The sequence below is a fragment of the Leuresthes tenuis genome, unplaced genomic scaffold (assembly GCF_036924035.1).
Source record: "Leuresthes tenuis unplaced genomic scaffold, fLeuTen1.0.hap1 SCAF_8, whole genome shotgun sequence".
Classification (NCBI taxonomy): Eukaryota; Metazoa; Chordata; class Actinopteri; order Atheriniformes; family Atherinopsidae; genus Leuresthes; species Leuresthes tenuis.
This window is the reverse complement of record NW_027325362.1, coordinates 9,839,594-9,860,212: the sequence shown is the minus strand read 5'-3', so window position 1 is coordinate 9,860,212 and position 20,619 is coordinate 9,839,594. Positions and strand designations below refer to the sequence as shown.

At 40.1% G+C, this 20,619-nt stretch overlaps 1 protein-coding gene across 1 annotated transcript; it reads right to left on the bottom strand.

Moving 5' to 3' along the window:
• Window positions 1-1,161: 1,161 nt before the first annotated feature.
• On the bottom strand, window positions 1,162-16,528 carry wapla (WAPL cohesin release factor a). Its single transcript, XM_072390773.1, has 20 exons — window positions 16,199-16,528; window positions 14,535-14,945; window positions 13,625-14,333; window positions 12,534-12,841; window positions 12,225-12,355; window positions 11,071-11,166; window positions 10,091-10,252; window positions 9,240-9,376; window positions 8,652-8,763; window positions 7,872-8,102; window positions 7,320-7,431; window positions 7,112-7,209; window positions 6,790-6,866; window positions 6,304-6,479; window positions 5,933-6,048; window positions 5,604-5,819; window positions 4,789-4,990; window positions 3,940-4,028; window positions 3,743-3,838; window positions 1,162-3,208 (listed from the first exon to the last, which is right to left on the bottom strand). The coding sequence occupies exons 2-20, from the start codon at window positions 14,917-14,919 to the stop codon at window positions 3,143-3,145; spliced, it is 3,519 nt and encodes a 1,172-aa protein (XP_072246874.1). The 5' UTR covers window positions 14,920-14,945; window positions 16,199-16,528; the 3' UTR covers window positions 1,162-3,142.
• Window positions 16,529-20,619: the final 4,091 nt, after the last annotated feature.

The window sequence follows — 20,619 nt, the reverse complement described above, 5'->3', positions numbered from 1 at the left end:
GTATTCTTACCAGCATGATGCCAGAACTAACAATTCATGCTCACCCTATACAATGAGGCTTGAATAACATCAAACAGTCACTTGGGGCCAAAAAAATACCTTTCGTCTTTTTTGTAGATGGATTTCTTCTATGAAACACCACAGGAAAAAAAGATGGTTTAGGAAAAAAATAAAGCATGTGCACAAGGGAGAGGAATGAGCCATGAAAAAATGTAGCCAGAGACGGAGAGAGATCAAAGGACGAATGCAGGGAAGCTGCAAAAATCGGTTGTTCTCCGCCTTAGGACATGCAGCTGCAATGAAAAGCCTCTGATTGACAGGTGGGAACTGTTAATCCCTGTGCTCTTCACCCTCTTCTTCCCTACTCACACTATCCAACAGTGGAGGACATCCTACCAATCCTGATAGCTTCACTATCAGAAAATGCTGTGCTTTCTCTTTGCATTTCCTCAACACACTGATGAGCCAAACGCACTCGGTCACACACGTCCCACAACTGAGGCTCTGCCGTGTAGATTATATTCAAGGCGGATGAATGACAGAGGTGTCAGTCCTCTACATTCAAGACTCCTGCGCTTTTGAATTCAAATCCGCTCCACCACCCCGGTCTAACCTTGTATTTGCATGTTGGGCGATGAGACAAAGACACAATTACATGCTATGTGTGCAATGTTTACCACCAGATATTCTGCTGCATCGTCACTTCCCGCTGGTTGTATCATTAACTCAGCTGTCACCGATCATCTCTTTGTTGCCAGAAAGTATTTCCCCGACACACACTTTCCAAGTTATGTGTAAGTTTGCGACTGCAACAAGAATCATTTGTTTCCATTATGCAGTCGACCAAGCTACCACAGCTTGGTGCCGTTAAGCATGCAGACGGCAATCTGGACTCTCACTCCGTCTCAGGTAGTTTGTCAAAGATGAGGACGTAGGGTTTGCTGATGCACACGCACGCACACACACACACACACACACACAAAGACATACAAGATAAAGTTGAGCATTCAATAGCTCCAACACACAAACACCAAAAGGAACCTAATCGTGGCTTATTATTTGAAGCGCTCACCTCCTGTGGTTCTAACTGCTTTAAATTAAAAAAAGTGCAGCGTTAGACTATGAAAATGAAAGAAAACAAGAAGGAAAACACACAGGGAGTGTACTGAAAGTAGCAATTTTTTTTTTCTGTTTGAGATACAACTATTTACATGTAACCAGAGACAATGTCCTTGAAACGGGTACAAACATTTTTTTTCCTCCTCTTCCTGCAATTTTTGTTTCTTGAAACAACTCGGAAATATTGTATAAAATAAAAATATCAACTTCAATGGGGGGAAAAAAAGCAGTCTAAATATTTAAATGTCCATTAACTGCTATGTACAGGATTATTTACATTCTGAAAGTCCATTTAAACCAAAATTTTGCAAAGTAATTAACAGTAAACACAGTTGCAGTTATGTTCACCGCAGCCCTACAAATCAGATCAAACTGATGTTTATACAGGTATGGCTGTCATTCAGTTCAGTGATCGTACATGTGAGCAGTACACGACGGAGGCTTTTCAGAGGTTCAGGTGCATAATCACAGGTAAAAGGAGACCACAGCAGAATAAATAAACGGGAGCTCAATGCATGTTGTCCAATGCAGACACGTCATGATACAATGTGGAGAAACACAAAGCTGCACGTGGCTGGACATACGGAGCACAACTAACTTCAATTAGCTTTGAGCGGAAAATCCTTCTTCCTAGTTTAAATGAATGTTCTGAAGAAGTGTTTGTGCCTTTTAAAGTGAAAACAAAAAGAGAAAAAAAATAACTCCGATTGAAATCAGTCACATATACCTAAGTCCAGCCACTGAGCACTCTCTAACGGGGTTGACTCTATTAAAACAAGATGACAAGATTTAGCATTTACACAACAGAAGGACAATGCATCCAATTAAATACATTTCCCAAAAAAATATGTCATTACAATGTAAAAGCGAAGCAAAACCATCACGGTAATTCATCACATGTGCTATACCTGTAAGTTTAAAATGCATATAGTACTTAGAAACTATTCAATTACTTGAAATTTAAATGATCTAAAACTAAAAAAAAAAAAAAAAAAAATTACCAAACCAAATATGAGTGACAAGGAAATTTAAAATAAAAAAAATTTAATCCATGATAGCAGGTCATTTCCAAGTGCCATTCGCATCGGAAAAAAAGGACATTCCAACATAGTCAGTGTGTCATAAATCCTGATTTCTTGAAGAGAAATTCATAGTTTCAGGGGAAATAGGCTCTCTAGGGATAAAGAGCGCTAAAGACATGAAGAAGAAGAAAAAAGCAAAACAAAAACGAATGGGCACAATAAAAACATAAAAATCGAAGCTTTAAAATCCTCTCTCTGTAAAACATTCAATCCGACAGCGAACATGTAGGTAAATGGATGCACGCATTCAGAATTATTTCACACGGGTTAGCATATAGACGTCATTCTAACATCCATGAAAATGATTGATTTTCCTGCTGATCAATAATTTCACCCTTGGCTTGGACGTGGATAAGAAGAGATTAAAATGTAATGATCCATAAAATCTGATTCGGAGGCTCATACCCCAGCTACACAACCAGAAATCAAGTCCTGACAGCAGACAGGAGTCTCTTCCTCAGTGGCCTGCTGTTGTCAAACCTTTTGGGACGGTCTGGCTTTGAGGCCATTTTATCCGACAGACTATTGAGAAGCTTGTGGAATTATTTAGCCAATAAAGTCTGCCCAGTCCCATCTGAGGAAGAATCTGGATTTGACTTGAAATGTTGTGTTAGTCGAGCAGAACTGGTGGGGGAAGAAAAATTAAAACCTAATAAAAACGGGCATGACTGTCAGCTAGCAGGGCTTTGGTTCAGGCTGTGCTCCAGAAAGGGAGTGAAATTCTTGTTATTTGTGTGTTTAGACACACACACGTATGCATTTATCAATGAGATTTCTGTGTGATCACAAGATCGAGCGATCAAAAATAAAAAATAAAAAGAAAGTCAAGGGAGTCCAACTCCGATGTCCCCTTCCGGCCCCTTTGGGGTGGGCGGGGGAGACCAGAGTAGCCTGGAATCCCTTAAAATGTGCAGGGAGAGTTTGCTGTAGTCCGCTGTGTGTTAACAGTGCTCCAGATAGTCGATGACCCGTGAGATGGACTTCTGTCCTGTGGTGCCCATTGCACACTGTGTGTGGAGACAGAGGAGGAAAACAACACTGTGTGAGTACAGCTGTATTTGTGGGGTCTTTAGACACAAACTGAGGATTTTAGAGGAGATCTAAGCTGTTTTAAAGGCGATATTTATGAAACAGATGGTTTCAGTCATCAGTTCTGACAGACAGTCGCATTTAAAGCTGCAGCAAAACGCACATCTGTGCCTGTGAAAGTGTTTCCCACGAATCATGTAGCAATGTTTTACAAATTCACATCGCCACTGGAAATATTCTGCTTGGATACACACGAATTCTTAAGAATACTTAATGGATTAGAATTTATCGATCACATTTGGTATCTTTATGGCACAGTAAAGCCACTGGAAACGAGGAAGTGATTTCAGAGCAGCCACCGATACTTTTAGGTGATATGAAAAGGAATGAGCCTCGTCTTTTTTTCCACAAAGGCTTGAAATGGTTTAGAACCAAAGTAAAACAGTCCATAATTTGTGATGATTAACAGTTTCTTATCTCAACAGTCATCATGCAGTGGATGGAATACTCACAGTAAGATTCATGAAACTCAAGAACTTCTTCAGCATTTCTGTCATGATAGAGAAATCCCCTTTAGGCAGATGCTCTCTCACAGTAGTCACATTAATCTGAGGGCAGCAGAGAAGTGGGTGATCAACGACATAAATATCTCTAGGTGAGAAAAGATTGTCGAATTACACAGGCTATTTGCAGGTTGTGATATTCTCACCTGGCTGCCCTGGCAGAGGCAGCCCAGTAACAGAGCGGTGTAGGACGCAGCAATGCTGTCCTCCATATGTTTGCCCGCATGTTGCAGAGCTAAAGCGAACACAAGAGAAAAGGATAATGAGTTAGAAATGCAGGTACTTAAATATGCGATCATAATAGGTGTTTTACAATATATACACACACACAGAAATTAAATCAGGCTCATTCATAAAGCGCATTTTAAAGAGATGACCAAGAACTGTACATAATGTTAGGCACTGGGATGACCTACAACAAGCAAACTAGATTAAATACAAACAAATTAAACAAATATAAAAAGGGTTCGAGCATCTTAACAACGAAGCCATGCGGTCCAAATAATACAAAAAATAAAAAATATGTTTCACTCGGGGATAATGAATTATATATAGGGTTTTACCAATAGGAAAAACACAAGCTGTCAACAGGCTTTTTACAGTATTTTGAGGTCATTAAATGTAACGGTCATCATACATCTGCTTCATTATCACTTACAAAATTAAACGTGACAAGTAATTAACCTCTGAAAGCACAAGCTGTATTATTGGTGGTTGAAACAGAATAACTTGGACGCTCCCACACAACAGAAAATCTGCTACACAGAAAACGTTTTACGAAGGCTATGAATAAATCTGCACAGAAATTCAGTTCATTTTTAAGATTCTTTATCACCCAACAGTATACAGTAGTTCTGTGCATATGCTTTGCTCTGACGCCAATTAGTTGGCAATCAAAAAGCTTATCAATTAGCAGCTATGCTCCACAACGGAGTCCGGTTGGCTAGATTATGACTTGAACAAAAGCAAAAAAACATGACATAGCAGATGTCTACCTTTATTTAGATCCAGCTCTTCATCCTCCTCCTCCTTCTTTTCAGTTTGGCTGTCGTTGGTTTCAGAGGCCACCCACTGGATCTCCCCTGATGTCTCCTGCCACTCTCCGCTTTTGTCCAGCGCCGGCTTGGGGGCTTCGCTGATGAGGTCGTCGGTCTTCGCCTCAGCCAGGATGGCAGCCCGCTCCCTCTCAAGGAAGAGCTATTTAGTAAAAATAAAAGCTTTGACCTCAGGGGACAATTCAAAAAACGTTGGACGCACATTTTCTATGGCAAGGTTATCAAGAACTTGTAAGGAATAAAAAATACAAATAAAAAAAAACAAAGACGACAGAGAGCAGCTGGTCATGCTAAAAACTGAAATACTTTATCTCAAGGCAAGAGAAGCCATTTCAGTTATTCACCAAGTTATAGTCGAAGGTTCCTTTAGGAACTCCTAAAAAGCAACAAAGAACTTTTTCTGTGGAAATACCAATAATAAAGCAAAACAGTAAAATAAATTACACTTCTTGAAGTTCAAATAAACAAACAAGAATCCATTGATGAACCCTTCTGTGCTACTTAGTATTCAAGCTTTTACACGACTACATACTTGTGCATTTACGTGGGCTAATAATAATAATAATAATAATAATAATAACTGTCTGGAAAAAACAGCTTAATTTCACCCATCGAATTTTCATCTGCTCAGCACTTTCTACGTCTCCTGAAATCATTAATACAAACAAGTTATGTAAAACATTCCAGCTGATAAGAAACAATGAATCCCTGCAACGACAGCCCAAATAAATATCAAGTTCTGGCACAATTCCTACCTTCACCAGGGCAGCCAAAGCTCCAGAGGGCTTAGGCTTGTCAGCCCCGTCTCCCTGAGTCTCAGATGACTGTGCAGCCATCTCTGTTTGTGTTGAGTCAGAAGGCTGCATCAGGCTGTCTTCCAAACAGGTGTCATCCAAAATGTACTCCATTTCAACAAAGCAGTGTCGGTTTCTGGAGCTGTACTCCACAAGGTTAATTAGGAGACCCAAACCCTGATTCACACAACAGAATACACAAATGAGACACACAAACACAGAAAATATGGCCTGGCAGAATATTGTGTCTACAACTGTATTATTGCAGTGATTTTTGCCTGGAACCTCACCAGTACTCGCACGTCGAAGCGCTGCTCCTGTGGGATGTAACGCGGGACTCGCAGGACACAGTTGAGAGCGGTCACTATTAGCTGTTCCTGCTCACCTGTCTTAGTGCTACCCCACTCTAGTTAAAAAAATAAAAAAAAACATAATTATAAACCTCTGTTCATACTAGTCACACAACTACCTGAAGAATATTCGATGCGCTAAAATCTATAGCTTTACTAACCGGTGATTCATTTCAAATCTGAATGACAACAATAAAAACAATACTTCCAAACATCCAGATATAGTCAAAACATAGAGCTGTGATACTGAATTACTGACAGACTGCAGCAGTAAAAGCTACAGAAAGGTTAGGTTTTTTAAATAAGAATACCATTGTCATGGGTAAGGTTGAGCAGCACCCCTATAACGGCTCTCATACAGTCCTCCACAGCCTTGCCCACGTTGCTGAAACTGCAGTGGGGCAGCGTCACACCCGCCGATGACAGAGAACTGTTGTTTAAGGCCCTGCTGTACCGCTGAATCATGTCCTCACAGTACCGCAAAGCCCTGATGACGGTAAGAAAAGCGCATTGACAAAGAGATCATAAACAGCAAACCGAAATGGCAGAAACAGGGGATATTCCAAAAGAGAGGTGGAAAAAAGCAGATGAGAAGCCAGGGAGACTGAAAAAGACAACTACAGCTTTATCTAACTGCTATTGTACCCACAAAAACTCATTTAAAGATTGTTAAAGGTATGTAGTGAGCTTTTCTTTTACCGTCGGCCTATTCTATGCTAATGCTCATTTATGTTCCTGAGAACAGAGTTCCCATTAAGATCTAATGGAGCACATGCAGCAGTTCAACTAGTTCTCACCTGGCAGAGGAGACGATGAGTTGTGACTCCTTATAGGCAATCAGGTAACCCTGATTTTCTGGGTTCTGCACTGTCACCTATCAGGACAAGATCAAAGAGAAATTACATCAATTTGGGAGAGCTTACAGTGAAAGAAAGATTTTAGTTTGGCTCAGACGTTTGATTAGTGACATTTTAAGACAGACAGTTGGTCAGAGATGTCTGTCATATCACGACAAAGTTACCAGCCAACTAATGAGGTAACACTCAACTTCTGTGTTCTGGAGTGCAACTTTTGTCAAAGTTTGAAAGACAGAACCCAACTTTATAAAACTGTACTCACACTTTCAAGCACTCTCAGACACCTCTCGGCTCCCCATAAAGATGCAACAAGGTTCTCCTTGTCATCCTCTTGGCTCAGGTTCTCCACACACTCTTTCACTGTGGCAACAAAACACACACAATGCACATGACTATCTCAAATATCTATAACAAAAAAAATGTATAAAAGCACACACACCTCTAAAATAAAGGACCCAGTGCCAAATTACCTTTGTCTACAATATGATCCAGGCCTCCTAATTGCCGCAGTTCTTCTTTGAACCAGTCCCCGGCCCTCTTTGAAGTCAGCGAGAGTAAAGTTTCCATGGCGAGGTGGCCCGTCTAACAGAGGTGCCAAATTTGTATCATTGATCATTTCATTGCACAATCATCGTCCTGTTCAGACTGCCAATATGAAGCAGCTAATTTGGATGCCGTCACCAGAAATTAATTCAATAAACCACGAACATGTAAAGAACTACTGAATTTACTGGATCACATATTATGTGACCCAAAGGGCAGCTTTCAGAGTCATTTTCACATAATTTTCCAAATAGCAACTGTGTTGATTCATAATAACAATGCCAAGAATAATATGTCTAAGGGCATGATTGTTTAATGATAATAGAGGACTCTTCCCCAATTGAGAGGGTATAAAATTCTTCAACAGCATAAGAAGAAGAGAAGGTGCGTGGAAACCTGTTCAGGCATTGGATTAGAACTTTTACATAAACATATCCAGGTTTAAATCTATTAATTAAAGTTATTAATAGACTCCCTACCGTGATGTTTTCCAAGTCGAGGTGCTTGTTGTGCACGGTCTCACACAACTTCCTGATCTTCTCCTTGACCTTGGCCACTTCTTTTGCTGTGAGCTGATCCTGGTGAGCCGAGTAGTCTTGGTCCAGTTCCAGCAGCTTTATCATCAGCTCCAGACATGCCCTGTCCAGATCCATGTTAAGACGATCCCGACTCAGAATGTACATCAGGGAAGCTGTGCACAGACCGAGGTTCTGAAAGAACAATGCCAGTTTTCATAGGGAGTTACATTTGGGCATCGTGGCACAGAGGGAGAAATTCTAATGTATGTCCTCTAAAGAATTCTTCAAGCTTCAAAGACAACACACACTCAACTGAATGGAGGGCATTTCTTTTATGATCATTACAGGCTGAGATGAGGAGCAGAGTGAGGTCTAACACAGAAAATCCTTTGGGTTTCTTCAAAGGGTTGCTTGATTTTTCTGTTAGGTGCTTTTAAACATAAAAAGGTAGAGGCTGGGCAGCCAAATAATATAAGTGTGCAGCCAACCTAAGGATTACCATAATATGCGAACCCTGCAAATTAGTATGTCCATCTGTACATGTACTAATTTCCAGGGTTATTGGAGTGCACTTTGAGTGATTAGGAGGTCTCCCTGCACTACAGTTGCCATTGGCCAATTCAAAAGTTAAGAGCACAAGCAGAGGGTTATGATTTAAGACTTTTTTTTTTAATGCCACACAGTGTTCACATATTAAGAGTAACAGCAGTGCAACAAAAAGAGAAAAAAGGTTGAACTGACCGGGTGTTGTGGAGCATCGCTGAGCATTTTGAAGACCTGTGCCACCTTTCCTCTGGCCCGGAGGTGCATCCTGAAACTGGGCATGGCACATCGTGTCGCCAAGCTGATTATACTGGAACAGGGAATGACAAAGGGGGGAAAAAGGATTACACAAACGTGACAGGAATATCTATCCGTCTTATGTAACGAAACAGAATGTGACACGATCTACAACCAAGTCAGAGTCACTATTTGTGGATTTCGTCGGCACCGTGTTCAGCTGTGTATTTCCATTTTAACTTTCAAGCCTCAAGCTATGGCTGTTCTTTTAAAGTAGATTTCAGTTTCACGTCAGAACTTATATTCACTACTAGATATTTTATCAAGGCATAAAACTCCAAAAGACGGTGGGAATCAAAGGGGAGATTCATAAATCATAAAAATAAAGAAGAGTGTCAACTTAAAACCAATGTTCATAAACTGCTCTCTGAATATATTCATTTTGGCAGATAAATAATCATTAGTTTATAAATTAAATTTAACTGACAGGTGCTTTCACCATTCAGTCAATTCAGAAAACATCTCAGTGCTCAGTTCCTTCACACTTACCTAAGGCATCTTGTGTTGAGTGGCTGACTGCTCTTCAGCCCTGTCTCCAGGTACTCAAAGTCATCTGTGAACTCTTGATTCTCTCCAAACTCCACCACATCGTTGAAGTGTTTCACATGCTGCACCACCGTGTACAGCTGATCAAAGGGATACAGGATTAATTACAGCTAATTGGGAAGCAGAGCATCCGTCCAAAGACACAATCAGCTAAGGAAAACACAATTACAAAAACATCGATTGAACTCCTCACATCTGTAAATTCATCTGCCGATTCAATTACCAGCAATAGCTGACTGTGCTAATACAGGTCATCAATAACAGCTCAGGATGTGGAGCTGGGGTCTGATCAGCAGTTGATTCTGTGTGTTTACTCGTATCTACAGTCATGTTGTGAATGTGCTCAGCATGAGAACGGTGGGAAGACTTGCGTTTGAGACAATATCAGTGTGTGTTGACAGCTAATTGTGGTTGACGCCACTGTTCCTTAGGGGATCTGTGGCTAACAGCATGATGTGGTGCCAGAAGGCCCATCTGTAAATGACACAATCGGTAGGGGAGTTCAAATTATCAGCAGCTCCCCTCAATGCTACCTTCAACTCACAGCAGGATTCAGATAAACAATAATGAGCTTGACATGAATCAAGTGCCATCCATGTACTGTATAACCTGCATGAAAAGTGTTGAAGAAGCTTAGCTGAGCATGAAAAATAGAGATTAAGTCATGCAAGCATACAAAAATATTGTATATGAATATATATAAAATCAACACAAGCTAGCATTTAGCAACCAAAGAGCTCTCCTTCACCTACTGCTGTGTAGCAAATAATCATCTCAGTCTGACTTGGACTCACCTCTTTGTCCTCCTTTCTGCATTTGAGTGCCGTAACAATATCCTGGTTGAGTCGTGTGGGGAGGGTCTCTGATTTAATGACTTTGGGTGGCGGTGGAGGGGCTTTAAACAAGCCGTCGTCTTTATGGGAGTTGCTGTCTTTGCTGCTGCTCGATAACATGGCCTAAGGAAGAAAATGAACAGAGAAATGGAGCTTACACTGGAGCAACAAATCTGTTTAATGGCATGCCTGCAAGATTTATCACAGCTGAACAGCCCCACACATCTTCAATAAGTGATTTGAACAGATGTCAGATAAGGCTAAGGCGACAACAACTTTAAAATCCCAGTTGCTAGACCTACTTGTCTTTGAACAAACACTTATTTCCATTTTGGAAGTTTGTCACAACATAAGCAAGTGAAATCAGATCTAATTGTCTGGGAAAATAAATCAAGAGACTAACTTGTAAAGAACTGACCACTAAAAGACTAATTTAACAATATCCTGACTTGCGAACAGAAGAGAATAGGAAGTGCTGTGAACAAATAGTACTAGATATTAGCAATGAGTGTCCTAACTGTGGGCTCACGTCTTTGTCCTCCTTGCATACTTTCAAAATGGAACTTTTAAACATAGCCAATATACCCCCTTTCTCGCATTCTGTTTGGTCACATGAACAATTGAACTAAGCTACCGGCCTTGCCCCAATATACATGCACTGGCAGGCAACTGAAGCAAACTTTGCAGCGTGTAGAGGGCGCCAAGGCCCATTTAAGTATAGCATAGCATAGACATGCTGGAGTGATTTGAACCCCAACCATTTTATATTTGTGCATTTGCCTAGTTTTGAAAAGCTCAATTTCATGAGTTTCAGCCGGACCAACATGTTTACATACGTTTTACATAAAAGTCTTAAAGTGACAGGCTTACTGACAGATCTCATGGGGCAGACTCTAATTAGCCCAATTATAGATGCACCAATGCCAAGCACGATATCTTACCGGAGCAGTTTGAGATCGAGAAAGTGGAGGAGCTGGTACCTCCTCGGGCTCAGGTTGGTTCCAGTGGCGAGCGTTGTACACAGCTTTAGAGGGGGACTGAAACCAGATAAAAATAATAAAAAAAAAGAGTAATTAATAATTAGTTAGCTTAACAGAGACATGTCAGTAATTCACATATAACTGGAATCACAGAAAAACATTCAATTCAGAGTACAGACAGTGTAAAAAGACAGAGCAAAACCTTCCATGTTAACATTCAGAAAATATCTGCCACAATGCATCCAAGTAGTTATTAAGTTCTAGTCAGTGAAACTCAGCTTATGTTGACAGACTATGACGACTGTAGCCGGAGTGTGGAGCAAAGAGTCCCCAAGCAGCACAAAACAGTTACTGAAAATGACACGTGGTGGAACTCAAGCATATATTATGCAGGCACCGCAGAGCTCCGCTGATGGTGTCGAAAAAGTAAAAATACAGAATTAAGAAGACGGATCACAAATAACCCAAAGCCACTGCAAAACATTTTCCAGATCAAAAAGGGAAACGTGGGCGCACAACACCACAAATATCATTAAACAGAGCGGAGTTATAAGATAAATATAGACCTAACCAAAAGGTAATACTCAGATCCCTTCACACGAACACCCACTTTCGTGCTACTAGGCACACTTTGAGTCAGTTTGAGTCAGTCGTAATTTAATCCCTTGATATAAATATTGAGCCCTCGAGTTCTAAGATATAGTTCTAACCTTCATCACTACTGAATCACAGAAATGCATTATATAAAATACAGCTTAGCTTCCCTCTTGGCAACTTGTTCCATTTCTCCGTTACTCCTCTTTTTTATACCCAGAGTATTTCAAGACACCTTTGATATTATGTTAAGTAAATGTCATATAAGCATCAATAATCCATGGAGATGTCAGACCTCTGTCAGATGACACATGTGCCGACTCAGATTAACTACAAGACTCCGGTATAATCCGTGTGAATTTTATTGGTTCACGAGAACCTGTGACAGATCGGTTTCATCGTTTATGTCACTAAAAACATGACATAAAAGATTTTTCTGACTGAAACTGCACTATAAAATGACTAGAAATAATACTTTAAGCAGACAAAGAAAGAAACCTTAGATAAACGTGCCAAAATACCTTCTTGGGTCCACTGAAAATCTTTTTAAATGCACCACCAATGTCCTTGGATTTGTCACTTTGTTTCCCAGCTCGCCCTCTCTGTCCCTCAGTGCCGCCGGGACTGGAATCATCAGAGAAGTCAAAAGCATCTGTTGGACAAGTCAAACAGGTGCAAAAGGGTTATTTATTAAACATAGGTCAAACAATAAAATGACCAATTAAACTTTAACCAACCATCAATTTTTGTCTCGTAACCTTTGGGTTATACTGGAGTTTGAAAGGTGCGACATAAATAAAGTTGAGTTCAGTAACATTACATCTACTGACCTGTATTGCTGCTGGCCTGACTGTCCTGGGAGTCACTGGTATGCGGACTGTCCACACTGGAGCTCAGAGCAGCTAAAGCTGCGGCTGCCTTCTTGGCCTTCTTCTCTTTGGCCTGAGAGCTCTCATCATCGCTGTCACTCTCACTCAGGTCATCAAAGCCAAAATACTTGATCTTGTAGCTACTCTTGCCTGCCATACCAACCTCTGAACCCTCCTCATCGTCCTCGCCATCTTTATCTCCAAAGCCAAAGAACTCTAACTTGGTCTCTGCCTTAGTCTTCTTTGTCTTTGTCTGGGTGGGTCTAAACCTTAAAATAAATAAATCAGGGATGTGTTAATTGTCCTCCGTCTGCAATACTGTTGTGTTTAAGGGGAAAAGAGATGGAAACTGCAAAAGGACAAAGAGAACAACTCACACTCATTGAGAGCAAAAAATAACAACTGAGGAGGCAAGAAGATTCATAAATAGTTGCCTGAAATCTACAGGCTGTATATGGGAGAGACCATGTCAATGCCAGACATATAACCACTTCGAAATAGACTTCTAAACTGAGGCCTATACTTACACGAAGCTTGCACTTTGCCCCTCAAACTCTGAAAAACTCTTGAAAATGTGCTTGAAAAGATCAGATCCTGATGAATAAACTGTGTCCAATTTCAAGTGATTCAATTGAAATCAGTGTCATAATGATGCCTGGAGAGAGTATTGGATGTAATGTACATTTTTACACAGGGCTATTTATCAGGGTTTTATCTAATATGCACCAATCCCCATCATGGGCAGTCTATTATCTCTGGTATAAGTATTTCTAAAAATGAGAATAGAAATTACTTCACTCTTGCTAAATGATCCTTAATGACGAAAAAGAAAAGGAACAAAGAGGGGAAAAATGGCCCTGTGAGACCAAAATTATCAAAAATAATTGCTACAGACTGAAACAACTCATAAAAAAATACTGTTCACATCATAAATCTTCATAAAGTTAAAAACAGCCAGAGAAACTGTCATCTTTCAGGACTCTGAATCCTCACTTTCAGCAGTCCTCTTCACAATGCAGCTATCAAGACAGAAAGGAATAAAAAGCACTTACCTTGTTGGTTTGGATGGCTGTGCATCAGACTTTTTCTTCATCTGCCCTGTGTCTCCAAGGTCAGCTGGAGTAGCAGGGGTTACCAGTTCATCAACGCTCCGCTCCATCGAGTCCTGGATTGTGACATTGCACACTGACAGGCAGGAAGGGTGGAGAACTGTGTAGTCCCGCACCCTCCCACCACCCCTGCCTGCAGGCTTGGCTGCTGTTTTAGCACTGGCACCAGTACTACTTGCACTAGCAGAAAGGGCACTGTTGGGTTTGTCTTGGGCACTCGCTGTGTCAGTGGGCTTGTTGTCGCTGTTTTCAGCAGTTTCACATAGGGTTTTGTTAAGCCGGCTGGGCCGCTGGTATTTCTTGCAGTTTGATGACCTGAGGGTAAATGGCGATGGGGGAATGTTGTCCACCGGCTCTGGTGGAGTCTCTGCAGAGAGCTCCTGTCCCTCGCTCTTCATCTCCTCTGTCGAAAGTCCATCATAAGAGGAAGCGGACTGGAGCTCTCCGCCAACTCCTGGTTCTGACAGATTAAGGAGGGTGTCTAAATAAGGAGAGGATGAGACAGGCTTCTGAGAAATTGAGAAGTTCTGATTACCAGAGTGGACTGTGTTTGAAAGAGAGGTCACGCATGGAGGTTTTTGGTTGCCATCTGGTGCATTTTTGTACCAGGGTTGGTTGTTTTTAACATCCTTCTCCCCTGTAGCTTGTTTACCTACGAATTTAGAGGTACGATATGCATGGTTACATATAAAGCCAAGGCTGGCAGTAATCATCCAAAGGACTCTACTAAGTAACACAGGAATAAATAGGAAAATTACTCATATGCTATTCACAGCAACCGCTGTGAAAAAAAGACAATCGTGGCATTACTTTGGGGCAAAGTTTTACATTTTACCATGTTATCAAAACTTACTTGTGAATGTGGCTGTTACACTTGAAGAGCCCTGTGCAGTCACAGCAGAAGCCGTCGCTCTACTTTGCACTGCAGTTGATGGTATTACATCCCCTTTTGTGATTTTCATCTCAGACACACTGTGAGACGTCACAGTCTTGGACTCCTCATCACTGTCGAACCCAAAAGGGTCTTCTTCACTGTCACTATCTTCAAGCCTGGGCCTTTTGGGGGCATCGGGGATATCAGATTTTAACATAGGCCTTTTGGCTCCAAGCGGAGCCTTGTAGGTGGTCTCCCCCCATTTGGTGGTGAGAGTGGGCTTTTTGTTGGAAAAAACTTCTTCAAATTTTGAATTAGCCTCTCCTCCCTTGCGGTTGTATGTTTTGCCAAATCTGGATGTCATTTTGGCGGCTTTATGTTACATATTCCCTGGAAGAAAGGTAGATGCCATTTAATGTTTATAATTTCACCAAAGCATTGGGTAAATGCATGCCCATCGCTTAAATAATATCTGTCTGATATTAACATCCAAGTGACACACAGTGGGCAAGATAAGGAGCATTTCTGATACCAGAAGAGACTGTTCACACATCTAAGGGTTTAATTTGTGGCACCTCATTCACAGCATATATATAAACAAATCTGTATATATGTTAAATGATTGCTCCTATATGTATCTTTAAACTAAACAATAAACGTTTTCTAATAACCTCGAACAGTTATATGGTTAAAACAAATTAGTAAACAGCTCAGTAAATTGGTCTGTTAATATATATATTTTTTTCCTTTGTAGTTACAGTATTTTCCCTCTTTTCTTAAAACGCCAAACTTTCAAGTTTTATTCCTAGCTTAATTCTGAAGGTCTGGTCACAGCCTGATTATGTTCCCGTTTCAGAAATTTGGTGGTTCTTTTTTTTGGCTGTAATTGATACAGGATAGTGGAGAAAAAAACAAAGATCTTTGTCTTAACGTATTTATGCAGATATGAATGTATACAAATAAACACGTCTTAAGCTATGTTTTCGAATTTAAACTGAAAACTAAAACTTGTAATAGAAAAACATAACCATCTTAATGCAAATTAGTCTATTGGAAAACTTTTATGTCGATTAACTGCAAATAATAATACCTTAATCACCTCTAGTGTCTACCACAAATATAATTTTCACGTTACTAATAGCGTAATACTCAATGCCTTTTAAGAAAATCGAAGATATTATATTCTTCAACAGTGCGTCCTGTGCGGCTAGGTGAATTAATGTGTCAACTGAAGGTTCGGAGCACGCCAAGTTAGCATGACTAGCTCTAGCTTTTATAAAAAAAAAAACGTTTATGTCATGATAGACACACGGAAAGAGAAATACTTAACTAAAACTTGTTAATAACGTCATCCACCGTCACACATTGACAGAGCAGGTTTCTTACCTTCCAACATCTGTTAACTCTAGCTTGGCCTGCATGTAAAGTTAACTACTGTGAAGTAGCTAGCCATTAGCCGTTAGCTTGAACACTGCTAACTCAGCTAACATAAGTCTCTTGTTTACATTTCTTGCTTGGCGACATTTTAAGTCGGACCTTTAGCTTTTAACGATATGACCAAGTATATAGATGTATGTTTTTAATGTGTATGTTATTTACCTAAATCACAGCAAGTTTAAAAGAAAATCAGCACACACTGTTACCTTTCAACTCCAGCGACTAGCTAATCGTTCGCTTGTTTTCTAGCCAGCCGGCTAGGCCTGATCACTCACTCACGTACAAATCAAGCGGGTAAAGTCCGTTCAGTTAAGTAAAACCAGTACTAGAAACACATCTCTAACCTAAATATGACTCCGAAACGATGCCCATTACCAAAAAAAGCGACTCAATTTATCCCGAAGCTATACTAGTCTAAATACAGAAGATAATCCGGAGTTTTTGTATTTTGAAGTGCTACTGACGGCCATTAAAATATCCCCTCCCTCCGCGATGCTTGGCAAGACCCCCATGTACTGCGCTGCTAAAACGGAAACGACCAATCAGCAACAGGAAGGCTTTTCAGTGCTGCAGGAGGACGTTAACAAACACAAATCTGATTGGTTGAAAATTAAAATCATAACAAACGATAGGGGGCGACGGAGGATTGTGTTGGTTGGTTTAAACTTGGGTATGTGCCAAGAGAATAAGCAACAAGGACGGCATCCAGAGAAAAATAACTTTTAACAAAAGCAAGCATAGCGAGAAGCGTGTCGTGTGATATAGCAATTTCGACACAGAATGACGTCAAAAATGCTATTCTAATTATTCACAGAACATGAATATTAACAAAATTTTGCAGCTCATACGAAGTAACAAAACAATTATTCGTCATACTGACAAACATTTAAGCTGACAAAAATACCACAATTATTAGTCCGTTTTGTGGTCTATTGTCATTGTACTGAAAATAAAAATTGATGAATTTTTTTTTGCTTATGTCCGCGTCAATTTTAGAGGGTCAGTTCACTCAAATGCCATGTCACATAGGAACTATTTGTTCCACAAAAAAAATCAACACATCGCCATTGTTAACAGTAAAACCTGGAAAGGCTTGCGCAGTGAACTACTTCGCTTAAACACACTGGTTTAAAGTCAAATATGCACTGAAACCAGCTGAATAACCCTACAACTACACTAAATCTGCTGTGACCATGCAAATTGCAAAAGGCTCGATCAAAAGCAAAGTGTGGTTTGTTCTCTATTGGCTGCTTTAGTGACATGGAAGTGCAACATGGCAGAGGGGTCATAAGTGTGACCAACTGTCTTTGAATACAAATAGCTTGTTTTGATCTAAAAAAAACAACAATTCTTAAATTTACACAATTCTGCATGAATTAAAAACATCAGTCTGATAATGTATTTCTGATAGTGGACCATTTTAATTGTTAAGTACTGGAACTTTGTGCCCACAAATTTTCACTTCGCTCCACCATTGTTGGGTGTGTTTCATGTTTCAAAAATTGAGAAATTTTCAGATAAAACTTTAGATTACAATGTACCAGACTTAAGTGAGAAAGTATGTTCTTTATCTATCATTTATATATTTTTGGTTTATCTTTTAATGTTTTAAATCCCCAAAGTCATTTCATCCAAATGATCATATCGTGGATGGTTTCTGAGTTCTTATCATAATTTCTATACCAGATAAACAATAGATAATGAAGACAATACATCATTGAACTGTACTGTTTGATTTGTTGTTTCAATAAAATAAAATGTCCCATACAATAAAAGCACCAGCTGCACCAACAGTTAGGTGCATACATGGTGTAAAATGAATAAAAAGTGAGTCCTGGGTTAGCAGGGCAAAGTGTTCCCAACTGTATCAATAATGAAATTATCATTACTCACCTCAGACATCACAACATCTCCATCAGACCGGAGAGATTCCCCTCTAAGAAACATGGCAATACTAATTCCCCTTTGGAGCCATTTGAAATCTTCTTTAGTCAATCTAGGTTGGATTTCTCTCCATCTCACTCAAAGAAAATGAAGTAACTCCTTCAAAGTAAGTGATTTAATCATGTCCTGGCTTCACAATTGTCATCCAGGGCTGTATCAAGGACAGTAAAGTGGAAACAAACTTGAAGATATTTCTTAGTTTTTCAGATGAGTAAATAAATCACTGGTGCTTGACCAGACGGTTTTCTTTGTCGCTCAGTTTCTCTGATTATTATGCGATATCTAGACAAAGATAGCTCTATTCAGTCAGTTTTGAATATGCAGACTCCTGGTATTTGTATGTAGTCAGACCTGGAGAAAAACTGTCAGTCCACATCAAGGCCCAGAGATGATGATGTAATATGGCCATGCCCTGTATGACTGATTGTTTTGAGCGTGGGTTTTGGCAGTCTGGCTGTCTTGTTAATGAAGACAAGCAAACTTTACAGCCAAGTGCAATGCGCTGTTTATGTGCCGTAATATCTAAACGATTTGTAGTGTTGGAATGAATGAATCATGATTCTGTAGTATTGCCAAGTGAAATAACAACACTGAATCTTTTAGTGTAACATCTGCTTGAAATATTTGCAATATCGACTAATATGTAAATTACAAACTGCAACACCAAGACTGAACCAGGAGATGGCAGCAACACTTGTTGTCACCCTTGTATTTGCAATCAATTTAATCAATTGTATGTGTGTGTGTGTAGTGCTGGATGGTATTTATCAAAAATAAGTCAAAGCATTATCATTTCAGTTTAGTCTCAACATTGTCCTTCCCAGCCTCCAGCTGCATAGATCTCACACCCTCCCCGGATCCTCGGTTTCCCTGTCACCTTCCACAATGTTACCCTGAACTTCAGTCATGCATGATCTCTCTTGGAGGCTGTCATGAACACAGCCTCATCAACATGACCCCCACATCAGGACACACAGAGACATCCTCTGTCTCACTCTCCAACTGGTCTGTCTCAAGCAGTCAAGTGAAGAAGTAGGTGGAGAGACTGAACCAGAACAAGGCTACAGGCTCAGATAATATCAGTCCCAGGGTTCTGAAGGTCTGTGTGGAACAGCTATGTGGGATTCTATTGCAACTCTTAACCTTACTTGGAGTCAGAAGAAATTTTCAGTGCTTTTGAGGACATCCTGCATTGTTCTGGTACATAAAATCTATCATCTATCTGCCCTCAGTGACTATAGACTAGTTGCCCCAACATCTCATATTGTGAAAGTCCTGGACAGACTTTTACTGGCTCACGTCAGTAAGCAAATGAACATATTTTAGGACCCACTATAGTTTGCTTATCATCCTAAGTTTGGTGTTGATCTACTTTCTTCAGCCAGGCCATGAACATGTCGAAAAAGTAGACAGCAGAAAGAGGAACATGTTCTTTGATTTCTCCTGTGTTTTTAATACAATTCAGCCCTTATTGTTATATGAAAATTCAGATGGATGCTTCCACAATGATCTGGATTGTTGACCAAGGTTTATGAGACGAAATGGTTGTTTGTCTGAAAAAAGGGTCAGCAGCACAGGAGCACCATTGGGGACTGCACTTTCACCATTTCTCTTTACTCTGTTCTCAGACTACCAGAACAACTCATAGAGAATGTATTTCTTAATGAAACTTAGGTTCTTTAATGTTTGCAACAAGATTGTGCATATCTTCTACAAGTCTGTGGCGCAGAGGGAAATCTTATTTTCAGTAGCATCAGAGCCAGTGACTCAAAGAAACTCAACAAACTGATAAAGAAAGCTGGCTCTGTGGTGAAGACTGCTCTGGAGCCCCAGGAGCTTAATTTAAAAAAGGAATGTGTAAAAGCTGCTTAACATAATGGACAACACTGCACACCCTCTATGAAACATAGTGATCAAACAATGACATGTGTTCAGTGAGAGGTTTCTTCTGCTCTGCTACAACAATTAAAGTTACAGGAGGTAATTTCTGCCCACAGCAGTACATCTTCACAATGACCTAATTTACAATAACTTATGACAAATATCTGTAATTGATTCTTTACCCTAATTCCCTTGTCTGAAATCCATAAAGAATTGCTCAGTTAAGTTTCCTGTCGATCCTTAAAATAATAAATGACTGTATAACGGCTGCTTGACATCACTGGAAAGCGCTCCTCTTTAATAATGCCTCCATGTGGTGAATGTGAATGGAAAAAGGCAGGAAGGATCAACATCCGGTGGTTAATAAAGGCATGGTCTGCAAGTTAGTTATGAAAAATGTGAAGCAAACCACAAAATGACAAAGAATAAATAGTGCCTCTGTCTTTTGAGGATAATTGTAAAGCTGTAGAGTTTCGATTTTTTTTCTTTCTGAATCAGAAAAGCTTCAGAGGCATTGCATGTAAACTCTGTTGGATTACAGTAAAGAAAAGCAAGCAATTCTGCACAGATTTACCCCTGCAATTGTATCCCTGGCTAAAAGAGTCATTTTAAAAGATGGAGTTGTTTTTGTAGCCCGTGCAGCTTTTGTAGTTCTCATGAGGTCTGTTTCATCATATTCGTCCAAAATTTATGTGGTAAACAAAAATCTCTCGCAAAACATTGAATGTATTCATGCGAGGCCCATATCTGTGACCACTGCATCATGGGTCCGATCTCCTATTGGCTCACACCTCTGTCTCTG

What these genes read in the sequence shown, in the direction of transcription:
- wapla (XM_072390773.1), bottom strand. Translation starts at nt 14,919, where the DNA reads ATGACATCCAGATTTGGCAAAACATACAACCGCAAGGGAGGAGAGGCT. An exon ending in CTCAACACAAGATGCCTTAG is followed by an intron (nt 8,764 to 9,239) that starts GTAAGTGTGAAG and finishes TCCCTGTTCCAG; the next exon opens with TATAATCAGCTTGGCGACAC. An exon ending in GTCTGAGAGTGCTTGAAAGT is followed by an intron (nt 6,867 to 7,111) that starts GTGAGTACAGTT and finishes TTGTCCTGATAG; the next exon opens with GTGACAGTGCAGAACCCAGA.